Source organism: Dreissena polymorpha, chromosome 12 (genome assembly GCF_020536995.1).
Source record: "Dreissena polymorpha isolate Duluth1 chromosome 12, UMN_Dpol_1.0, whole genome shotgun sequence".
NCBI classification, from domain to species: domain Eukaryota; kingdom Metazoa; phylum Mollusca; class Bivalvia; order Myida; family Dreissenidae; genus Dreissena; species Dreissena polymorpha.
In genome coordinates, this window is record NC_068366.1 from 38,287,101 (window position 1) to 38,299,771 (window position 12,671).

Genomic DNA, 12,671 nt, shown 5'->3' on the forward strand with positions numbered 1-12,671 from the left:
CACATGACAATATGCATGTATCGCTGAGTAAACAAACAAGTCTATTGCTAAGCATCAAACAAATAATGAGTCAAACGATGTTTTAGATGTGTTCATTGTTACAAGCAATTATTAAAATGCGTATCTTATCATGATAATTGACATAATAGAATTGTTTAGTTCCAATAAAAAAATATATTTGTAGAATATTATTTTATGTCTCAAATAACTACAAAAAACGCTAGTAACGTTTTTGATACATTCTAATGCATAAAGATCAGCATTTAGTAATTTTTTGCCAAAAAAAAATTATTACTTTATATTTGGACCTTTGACAACATTATCTATTTGCAGCACTATAAATTAAATAAATAAAACTTACTGAAGCCCTAACCTAAGTTATTTACAGAAATATCACTGTCAAAATATCATAATTATGTACTTATAACATTGCAAGGTAATTGCAAAATGTTAAAAATAAATACACAAATGAAGATGGTCTGTTCAGAATGGTCAGTATATTTATTAGTATATATAATACATTTGGTATGTGGTAATTTCGTTACAAGTGGATGGTAAACATTTAGCCCATTGACAAGCACTTTAATCTAATGCATTTTAAAAGCTTTAAAAAATGGTCAGTGGTGTTTGTGTTTTTACATGGCAATAAGTTATATCAGTAAAAATGACAAAAACAATAACATGTTAAATAAATATGGAATGATAAAAAACTCTTTTTAAATCCATCATTTAATCATCCTTCTACGCAGTATACAAAGTAAACAGCTTACTATCCACTGCCTCCTATACTATCTCACCAAGTAAACCGCTAACTATCCACTGCCTCCAGTACTATCGCATCAAGTAAACAGCTTACTGCCCACTGCCTCCATACTATCTCACCAAGTAAACAGATTATTATCCACTTTCTCTAATTATATCTCACCAAGTAAACAGTTTACTATCATATCTTACTTCCTCCAATACCATCTTACCAAGTAAACAGCTCTCTTTCCACTGCCTAAAATATCATCTCTTGTAGTAAACACCTTACTTTCAACTGACTCCAATACTGACTCACAAAGTAAAAAGCTTACTATCCACTGCCTTAAATACTATCTTGTGTAGTAAACAGCTTACTATCCAATGCCTCCACAATCCACTTTTTCGGATACTATCTCTCCAAGAAAACAGCCAACAATCTGCTGCCCCCAATACGATCTTACCAAGTAAACATGTAAGCTAAACTAAATTTTGTTTAAGAGTATTGCAGTAAATTTTAACACAAAAGCAAGTTATCTTGCTATCTAGGTGACTAAATAAAAAGTGTGTGTTTGAATACGATCTACTGTATAAAATAACAAAAATGAAAAATGACCAGGACTTAATGTTGCACAAATTAATATCATTTGATTCATGCCCTATACATTATATAAATATAGAATATAAATAAAATGTGACTTCCTTCTTCAACTACAGAATTAAATTCAATTTATAAACTACAAAGCACCAGTATTCTATTGTTGGAAAAAAGGTATTGGGAATTAACACAGACAAACAATTAGAAAAGAATTCCATTAACATATTCGACTCTTGTTTTCACATGTTGCTCAGAACAAGATAAACCTATGTAAGTATGGTATAATGTACATACAGGTAGCACACATTTGATTTGTCATGGAAAAATGCTGGAAACAAATATTTTCATTTAAATTGATTTGGAAAATTTGCACATCATATTATACATTTAATTATAACACAATCATACCCAACTTTTTTCATTTGATAGTTGAATGCATTGAAATTTTGGAATTCAACAATAATGGTTTGAGAAAATAATTACCTAAGATTATGAAAACTAATCAACAAACAATTACAAGACGAGAAACAATGAGGTAAGTAAAATTTCTGGTACATTTATTATTTTGCTATATTTAAACTCATTTTAATTATTATCTTTTTTTTTTTTAATCTATTCATTATTACAACAAAGGCTGAGATCCTGACTTATTTACATACAGAAATTTAATATGCACTTGCTTTTTTTTTTTATAAATACTACTCTACTATTTATTATTATTGTTCTTCTTAATATTATTATTTGATAAGCTTACTATTTTTAATTTTTATATTGATTATCTGCATAATTTACAGAAATAAAATGTCTCGATAAAAATGACTTTAAGACAATATTAACAATGATGACCCAGATGTGCTCACCTCCTGGTGACCTAGTTTTGAGACACATTTCAACCCCATACCTAGTTTGTTGGAAACACATGACCCATTCTTATAAACGGTCTAGATATTGTAAAGATTATCATTCTGACCAAGTTTCATCAAGATTGAGTCATAAATGTTACCTCTAGATTGATAATAGTTTTTATCTAATATTTGACCTGGTGACCCTGTTTTTGGATGCACATTACCCAGATTTAAACTCAGTCTATTTATTGTCAAGATGGTGGTATTAAAGAGTTCTCTAAGATTTGACCATATGACCTACTTCAGGACGCATGTGACCCATACCTAAAATCGGCCTATATACTGTAAAGATTAACATTCTGACCAAGTTTCATTATGATTGAGCCATACATTTGGCCTCAAGAGTTACAAGGCATTTTACAAATTCACCTGGTTAAATTGTTTTTCGACACATGTCACCCAGATTTGCACAAGATATTTTCAAGAGAAACATTCTAAGCAAGTTTCCTCTATATTTGATGAAAAATGTGGCATCTTGTGTGAGATAACAAGCAAAAAGTTGATGACACACAATACTGGAAGCCAGACACAGGGCGATCACATAAGCTCAATGAGCTAAAAACAATAAAATATGTACACCAAGATGTAACCAATCATATTTGGGACAATTAGTCTGCGCTATTGTGTTAAACACGGGAATACTAAAAAATATACAAAATACATCTAGAAAATAAATCAAACAACTGATCAATAAATACCATGATCAATGTGTGCAATTTATACAGAAAAATAATAAACATATACCTTAATTATTTATTACACAATTGTATAGGAAATAGTAGTGAATGTGAACAATATAAGTATTGATGACAGTTCTCCTTTGAACATATTGTGTCCAGTGTACGGTATAATATAATTCAGTTTATTTAAAAGTACATAATAAAACAAATGAATAACATTTTAAAGTAGCATTCAATGCTGAGAAAATTCAGTCATTTATTATCACAATCATTTCTCACAAACTGAAACAACTATTTTTTAAACGTTATTTTACCATCTATATGTAACAGTGTACTTACTTTATTTGAAAATGTTTGATCCCAATAGATTTCAGAAATTATATGCCTATTATATGTAGAAAATTGCTTCTTCAAGCATGACCAATAATATCTTCTCAGACTTTATATGCAAAAATGTTTCCATAATCTTTTTTGTCAATTTTTCAGAAACACGTGGAGCTTTGTTAGTAGAATGTGTTCAATGAGATCATGAGCTTCATATTTTGCCTTTAAAGCAAGAAGGCTGTCTATAGCATATACAGAGAGAAGCCCAATGTTAACTCCTTATAACACAGTATAAATCTTGGTACCTGGATATACCAAGACTTTACTGTATATAGAATCAGTATACTTAATACTACCAGCCAATTTGAAACAAAAAAATAACTATTGATATTTATGAAAAATAGAACTTAAGTTGTAAATAAAAAAAAGTTCAAGAAAATTTACATTCATAAAACAACACAATTTCAATACAAACTGTATTCTACTGTTTATGAACTACTTCATGCATTAAATGTAACAACATAACTTTTATGTTAATAATTGGCATATCATGTAAGACTTTCTTATACAAAACCATATCATTTAAAACAAATCTAAAGAGGCAAACTTCCTGCTTACAAAATGATATTGCTTTGACTTCAAGTCAAACAAATCAGAAATACATAATATATAAGTTTTTTTTACAAGACTTTCCTAGGGGTCAGTAAGTTCAAAACATAATAAAGATTGTATAAAATGGTAAGTGAACAATATCAAATAAAAGTTTCTCATAAAAAACAAGTTTAAAGGCTAGTCGAATAGAGTGAAATTTCACAACTTGGCTTCAACTGGGTATTCGCACTTGAGCCTCGCTCATGGGAAAACTGGATTTTTGCTAAGAAGACACTTCCTGTAAACAAAAAATACCAAAAAAAGCTGAAAGTATTGTCTCCGATTATCCTGTGCAGACTGCACAGGATCATCTGGGACGACACTTTACACATATGCATTAAGCCCAGTTTTCCCAAAACATGACTCATTGTATTATTGTAGGCCTAAACCAAATCCTTTACACTTGATTTAATGTGAAAATATTGTCATAAATGGCACAGATTTTTAGTTATTACAAAGCATAAAGCCAAGAAATGCCTTTAGCAAAAAGTTCACCTTAACCCTTTCCCACTCAGAAGCAAATTTAAGTGAAAATGGCTATGTGCAAACAGCATAAAACCAGAACAGCCTGCGAGTTACTCGAAGTCTATTCAGGTTTAATGCTGTTTGATGCTCATAGGTATCTAAGGGTCGGAAATGAAGCCTTTAAAACTTAAATCTAGTAAGAAAGGTCTTCGATTTAATTTAACTTTCTAACTTTTTTACTTATCTAAGTGGCAAAAGGTTAAATGAAAAGAATACCATTAGACAGCAATCAATAGTTTTGTACAAAAGGTCATTTTGCACCAAATGTCCATCAAAACACTCTTACATAGCATTAATCATGCGTTGGTCAAACTTGCAAAAGATAAAAAATATAAACATAACTATTGTTGAAGAACAACACAGCTTCACACTTATAACTGCAACATAAACATGCAAAAAAATGCAAAATGAAAAAAACTATTCTATGGAATGGCCAATTAATGACTTCAGAGCTATTTTGATTGGTAAATTTCGTACCACTGTCCTTTCAAATAGGATGACCAGGTTTGAGGAGCAGTTCTCTTGAGGCATCAACACTGCCATAATATCACTTACTATTATGAGATCACATTAAAATTATCAAACAAGCAAATCAAATTAAAAATGAAAAATCCCTAGCCTTAAAGCTAAATTGACTGTGTGTTTTTGTTAAAAGCACTATCTCTTAAGTAAGAGCTTTAATACATGAAAATTAATCAGTTTACCAAATGGGTATATGAACCTTAAGCGCACACCATAATTATGTCATGTTTTCATATGTAAAACCTTATTGTTCTTTGGTATGACCAATATCTATTTGACAATATTCTTGATCACAGCTGAATTTTCATTTGAAAACAAACTTGTGTTTGTTTAAGTTCATTACATAAAATTGATGCTACTTATTGTTCAATACTGAAGACAACATAACTAGACTAGTTCTAAAGGTCACAGTGGTGTAATGATAAGGCGGCCATTATTCTACTGTGGGGCCTCAGGTTTGATCCCCACACAGGGAGCATTATCAGGGGTTTTCCAAAGACACCAAGTACTTGTTGTTCCCAGTGAACAGAATTTGTTATTTCTCTGTATTATAAAAAGCAAAATTGTGAAAGGCTTTTGATGCAAATACGCCAAAATTAAAAGTTTGTTCTTTGAAGCATTCACAACTTTAAGAAAAACATACGTAAATTATAATAATTCTACAGTGAAACCCAGAAATAACAGGGCTTGATGACACCAAATTCCATTTTAAAAAATCTTAAGAGAGATATTGTCAAATTTTAAGCAGTTACATTTTGTTGCAAAGAACAGTTTAAGAAAACTTTATTGGCACAACGTATGCAAGTCAAAAACAAACAATAATGGCATTCTAGGTATAAATAACAAATAGATGCAAGACTTCTCTGCATTAAATTTGTAGCACTTTTAACACGTGCACATTTTAGATACAGTATTCAATTTCAGGGTTGTGGCTATCCTTTTCTTAATATTCTCATTGAATACACAGTGTGTATACTAAAAATATCTGCGTTAAGTTGAACTGCCAATAAATTATATTAATTTACAATATTGCAGCTTTAACTTAAGTTGTTCCTATTATTTAAATAACTACTACTATAACTACTACATAACAAATAGTTTGTTGGGTGTTTTCTGTTTTACGTACATATTAACATCATTTGTTCTCTTTAAAAATTACTGGCACTTTGAGTCTAGTACATAAATAACATATATACAAGGGAATACATGTATATCAGAGCATTTTCGCTTCTTTTTTCTACATATATATAATACAAAAATTGGGTAATCATTATAATATTGTGCACTTGGATTTGGATTTAGTCTTCGCCTTTACTGGTGGTCCCTCATTAAATTCAAACACCCTGAAACACAGTTAGAAAAAAACACACAAATGAAAATAAAAATATAACTGTTTTTTGAGTTTTTTTATAAACATTTATATTTTTATTTATAATATAAAAATATGACAAGACACGTGCTGTCACTATAAGTGCTTAATGCCTCCAAAGTAGTGTTTTGACACAAAAGTGCTATTTTGAACTTCAACGTTGGGGAAATCTTACAATTTTTATTTATTTAAAAACAGAAATCTCAATGTTCTTCATTTGATACAAGTATTTTCAATAAATGCAATTTCAAATTATAAGTTTAACTCATTGAAAAAGGAAAGTAAAGAAAGGCAATAAATCCATTAATACATGCCTCAAACAAAGAGTTATTGGGTTTTTGCTCAGCAATCCCTCTCAAAGACTTCTATCATTATCATTATCATGAATTTTCATTTCCATTCCTTTAAATTATTTTACTTACAATCTGCAATAGAAAATTGCACAGTGTAATTGGGCTCTGCACAAACAAAAAAATACTAAGGGAAATAACTCCAAAAACACTTAAGAGACTTAAAGTTCTTGCACTATGCATTTGCCCACATTGTTTTCTGTAAATCTGTGAAGTTGTGGCTATTGTACTCTGCACTCTTTATGTTTTCTAAAAATGTACAATATTTTATTTAAATACATTAAATAAACATAAGGAGTTGTGCTCTGCACAAGAAAATTTAATAAAAGGCAATAAATCATGTTGAAAGATTTATGAGTTTTGTACACTGCACTTCCCTTAGTGGATTCTATCATTATATAAAGTTTCATTTGAATTCCATCAACACTATCTGAGAATGCTTTGCAATAACAGCAGGAGAGACTAACAGACAGAATGAATTATAAACAATATGATAAGTAAATGCATCCTTTCGGAGTGGCACAAAAACAGAAATTATTGAGGACATGACATTAAATGTCCTAACGTTCCAACATTGTTTAACTTAAATAAAGGACTACATAAAACAAGATGTGTTTGTGAAACACAATGTCCCCCTATATGACGTTTGACCTTGTAGGATGACCTTGACCTTTCACCACTCAAAATGTGCAGCTCCATGAGATACACATGCATTTCAAATATAAAATTTCTAGCTTCAATATTGCATAAGTGACATTACATGAGCAATTTCGACCTATATATTTGACCTTGAAGGATGACCTTGACCTTGACCTTTCACCACTAAAAATGTGCAGCTCCATGAGATACACATGCATGCCAAATATCAAGTTGCTATCTTCAATATTGCAAAAGTATTCATAAAATTAGCGATTTGGGCCACATATATTTGACCTCTGACCTTAAAGGATGACCTTGACCTTGACCTTTTACCACTCAAAATGTGCAGCTCCATGAGATACACATGCATGCCAAATATCAAGTTGCTATCTTCAATATTGCAAAAGTACTCATAAAATGAGCGATTTTGGCCACATATATTTGACATCTGACCTTGAAGGATGACCTTGACCTTGACCTTTCACCACTCAAATTGTGCAGGTCCATGAGATACACATGCATGCCAAATATCACGTTGCTATCTTGAATATTGAAATACTGCAAAAGTGTACATTGAATGAGCGATTTTTACCCATATATTTGACCTTTGACCTTGAAGGATGATGACCTTGACCTTGACCTTTCACCACTCAAAATGTGCAGCTCCATGAGATACATATGCATGCCAAATATCAAGTTCCTATCTTCAATATTGCAAAAGTTATTGCAAATGTTAAAGTTGGCGCAAACCAACCAACCAACAGACCAACCAACAGACAGGGCAAAAACAATATGTCCCCCACTACTATAGTGGGGGACATAAAAACTATATCACTAACTTCTAAAAAATTATTAAATAAATCTGCTTGCAATTTTGTTGCAGAACTTTCCCTTATACACACTAATCATCATTATCATCAATACTTCCAGTATTCATTCTACAACTTCTAACCTTTTATGGACTTGAGTAATTTGTAGTAAACATTTATATTCCATTCTTTATAAGTAACAATGAATGAAGAATGTTTCCCTAAGCACTTAACCAATTTCAACAATGTGACTTCTGTTATGACTGAATTCAGCTTACATGAACAACATCCATAAAAGAGGCTTTCAGTTAAAGAACACCAGCAATTAAACTTTAATTACATGCTTAACCATGCATTTTGGATAACTGATCCTTAGCACAGGTAAGAACTGTGACTGACACATGAAATGCAATGTTCAGCTTGAAACCTCAAACTGTTCGGCTGAAATTTACACCGTAATTTATTGCATGTCTATAATTACACAACTACAACAAGCATTGTGTTTAACGCCTTGCAATGAGCACAATCAAGAATTGTTTCATCATGAAATGCACATTTCATATGCATGAATACATGCACCTGATTTATTAAATGGATCAATGATCATCTGACTGTAATTACAATGTACAATTTTTCCCACTGTTCAAATTTAAAAGATCTTTCTGTAATAAAGAATGCAAACTGAGTTGAAAATTTGCTGACTGATTGATTATAATAATGTTGGTTCAAATAATTTAACATTCAAAGCTGTGATCACAATATATATTTTCACAGTATGAACAAAGCGCAAGATTTTCTCGGTTTACCTTCTATTAAAAAGAAATATGACATGTATGAACACCAATATAGTTAAGTTTTGATCAAACATGCAAATATATGTTACTTTGTAAATAAGTCTGGAAATCTTGAAGAATTTTTCAAGAAATTTCTCTTACCTAAATTATCTTACCAGTTCATAACATGTATGTTTCTCATACCTTACTTTTTTTACTAGTTTATAAAATATTGTATTCCCACTTTTTAAAACATACCATCAGAGCTCCAGATAAGAGGCGATGAAAAAAAATAAAAAAAAATTAAAAATCGGCCCAGTACGTAACAAAACGCAATACAAATCTTGGAACGTATTTTAAATCGATTAAAGTGCGTAACCGGTTTAACCAATAATCCAGTTCAGTTTTTAGTGTAAGTTAATCTTTAAATCAAAAGTAAGTCAATCGAAATAAGCATGAAATAAAAATGGCTGCCCATCATTTTGTGGATCAAAAAAGGGACGTTTTAAGCGACCAGCGGCTCCTGTGGGAATATTTTTAAAGAAAGTCTGTTCATATTATCATTTTAAATTAATTCTGTTTACATTTAATAATATAAATAACAAATAATAATATTTTTAAATTAAAAACGCCATTTACTTTGTCAGTTTTCTATGGAAATGGAAAATACCCCTAAATAAATACCCTTTAAAGCTTAAACAAATGAGAAAAAAATGCTTTAACAATAATATCAGGGGGTGAAATACCCTTTAGACTAAATCCTTATCTGGAGCTCTGCATACCATTTACTTTTCTCACTAGTAACAAACATGTGGGGTTACTAGCAAACAAAAACACGTTTGTGAATAGTTTATAAAATGCATGATTCCCAGTAAAGGAAATCATACCTGACTTTTGTGAAAAGTTCATAAAATGTGTGATTTCCAGTAAAGGAAAACATACCTGACTTTTAATCCCAAAATGTGGGATTCCCCATTGAAACAATACTGGTGCAAACCTAACTTTTCTGTTGGACGCAAAAAGCTTGTGTTTTCCAGTCAAGCAACACAAACAACATTTACTCTAGATAATACGATGGTTGATTCCCTGTCAAATAAAACATAAATAACTCAGTTCCCAGTTAATTTGATACCTGACTTTTCTGACTATTTTATTAAATATGAGAGGCCCCAATATATCTGATCATACCTGACTTTTCTGACTATTGTATAAAATGTGAGATGGCCAATGTATCTGATCATACCTGACTTTTTTGACAATTTAATAAAATGTGAAAAGCCAACTATCTCTGATCATACCTGACTTTTCTGACAAGTTCATAAAATGCTTGATCCACGTTCATTCTCATTTTGGCACTAGCTTCTATGTGACTGATTTTTAACTGATCGGCCAACTTCTTAGCTTCTTCTACTGGCACCTGAAATCAGGGTACAAGTTTTGTCGGCACATTATTTTCCAACTTCAATATAAAAGCTTGATTACTTGTAGGTTGTATAAGGAATAAAAGACTTGTTGTAACACATTACAGGAACATTTTACTTGTAGATCTAAACTGCGCTGATAATGTAAACACCTTAACATATGCGTTAATATTCTGAAAGTACTCTTTTTAATTCAAATAAACATAGTTCATTTAATATCGCTTGTGTCAAAAGCTTGTTGCATACTGAGACATTCTCAATTCTAACATCTGCGTAGAACCAGTACTTGGTGTGCTTTTAGAAGAATCATATGAATCCTTACAAAAATAGAGATAAGACTTTAACAAGTCTAACACCATATCCATAACATCCCTGAATGATCATGGGCAATAATAATCTGCTAGCCCCAAGTTCTCAAACAATCTTAAGCTCGTCATAATCTGCTAGCCCCAAGTTCTCAAACAATCTTAAGCTCATCATAATCTGCTAGCCCCAAGTTCTCAAACAATCTTAAGCTCATCATAATCTGCTAGCCCCAAGTTCTCAAACAATCTTAAGCTCGTCATAATCTGCTAGCCCCAAGTTCTCAAACAATCTTAAGCTCATCATAATCTGCTAGCCCCAAGTTCTCAAACAAGCTTAAGCTCATCATAATCTGCTAGCCCCAAGTTCTCAAACAATCTTAAGCTCATCATAATCTGCTAGCCCCAAGTTCTCAAACAATCTTAAGCTCATCATAATCTGCTAGCCCCAAGTTCTCAAACAATCTTAAGCTCATCATAATCTGCTAGCCCCAAGTTCTCAAACAATCTTAAGCTCGTCATAATCTGCTAGCCCCAAGTTCTCAAACAATCTTAAGCTCATCATAATCTGCTAGCCCCAAGTTCTCAAACAATCTTAAGCTCATCATAATCTGCTAGCCCCAAGTTCTCAAACAATCTTAAGCTCATCATAATCTGCTAGCCCCAAGTTCTCAAACAATCTTAAGCTCATCATAATCTGCTAGCCCCAAGTTCTCAAACAATCTTAAGCGCGTCATAAAAGGAGGAGCTTAAGCACACTTTTTTGTATTACTTGCAAACAAATTGTGAAAAACAATCATTTACAAACATAACAAGCTTTTCAAAAAATGTCTGACCGTCAGTTAAATTTCCCATGGAAAGTAAACAATTACCCTCAACTAAGTGGAGTTGAAGCCAATGACAAATGAAAACCTTTGTTAATGGTACTAACCTGCCGTTGGTGGTCCAAATCTGATTTATTTCCCACCATAATCATTGGAAACTCATCCCGGTCTTTAACTCTCAATATTTGTTTGTGGAATTTATAAATTTCATCAAAACTGAAATGAAATATGCACAAAAATGCAACTATTATTATTAATTTGTTTTTAGACTTTAATTATTGTGAACATATGTTGCTAAGTAATTGTCATTCCACATTTGTCCATGCAAACAAATGGACAAACAAAAGGGCTTGTTGGAATTTTAATTGACATTATTACATGTACTTAGACACATGATCTTCTGAGTGCTATTGGTATAAACACAGTTTAAAATATAAAAACAGTTGTTGTTTTTTTCTTCTAAGGGACTACTAACAAGTTCAAGTGCATATAATATTATCTGAGTGAGTAAGGGTTAAATGGCCTACCTGCTTTTATCTGTTACAGAGTATACAAGAAGGAACCCCATTCCGGACCGCATGTACTGCTCTCGCATGGCACTGAACTCCTCCTGACCGGCCGTGTCCAGTACTGTAATCAGTATGAAACAAAGTATATACTGAACTCCTCCTGACTGGCCGTGTCCAGTACTGTAATCAGTATGAAAGAAAGTATATACTGAACTCCTCCTGACCGGCCGTGTCCAGTACTGTAATCAGTATGAAACAAAGTATACTTCAATCAGTATGAAAGAAAGTAATTGAGTCTCGCTCTGAGATAATGGAGTTGAATGCAAGTGCGTAAAGTGTCGTCCCATATTAGCCTGTGCAATCTGCACAGTCTAATAAGGGACAACACTTTCCGCTTTTTTGGTATTTTTCGTTTTAAAGGAAGTCGCTTTTTAGAGTAAATACAGTTTCGTAGGAAAGAGTTGCCCCTGATAAGCCTGTGAAGACTGCACAGATTAATTTGGGATAACAATTTACACACAATCATTAAGAAATATTTTCCCAGAGCCAGACCAGTGGGATTTTTCACCATTCTGGGGCAGGGTCCCTTTCGATTAGGAAAAATTGAGGCGTTTTGACTAATATTGGGAAATTAGTGTTGTTGTTTTGCTTACAAATGCTTCAAAATTGAGAATAAGTGTTTTCAATATTGTATTTACTTATGTTCAACTTATAGAGCTGGATGGGAGA

At 32.0% G+C, this 12,671-nt stretch overlaps 1 protein-coding gene across 1 annotated transcript in view; it reads right to left on the bottom strand.

The window, feature by feature from the left end:
- Positions 1-6,160: 6,160 nt before the first annotated feature.
- LOC127852910 (ras-related protein R-Ras2-like) overlaps positions 6,161-12,671 on the bottom strand; it is a 30,605-nt gene continuing 24,094 nt past the window's right edge. The window contains exons 3-6 of the mRNA XM_052386954.1: positions 11,961-12,063; positions 11,541-11,649; positions 10,185-10,303; positions 6,161-6,289 (exon numbers count right to left, since the gene is read on the bottom strand). Of these exons, the coding sequence (XP_052242914.1) occupies positions 6,217-6,289; positions 10,185-10,303; positions 11,541-11,649; positions 11,961-12,063 (404 nt within the window). The 3' untranslated portion in view covers positions 6,161-6,216. The remainder of the gene's footprint in view (positions 6,290-10,184; positions 10,304-11,540; positions 11,650-11,960; positions 12,064-12,671) is intronic.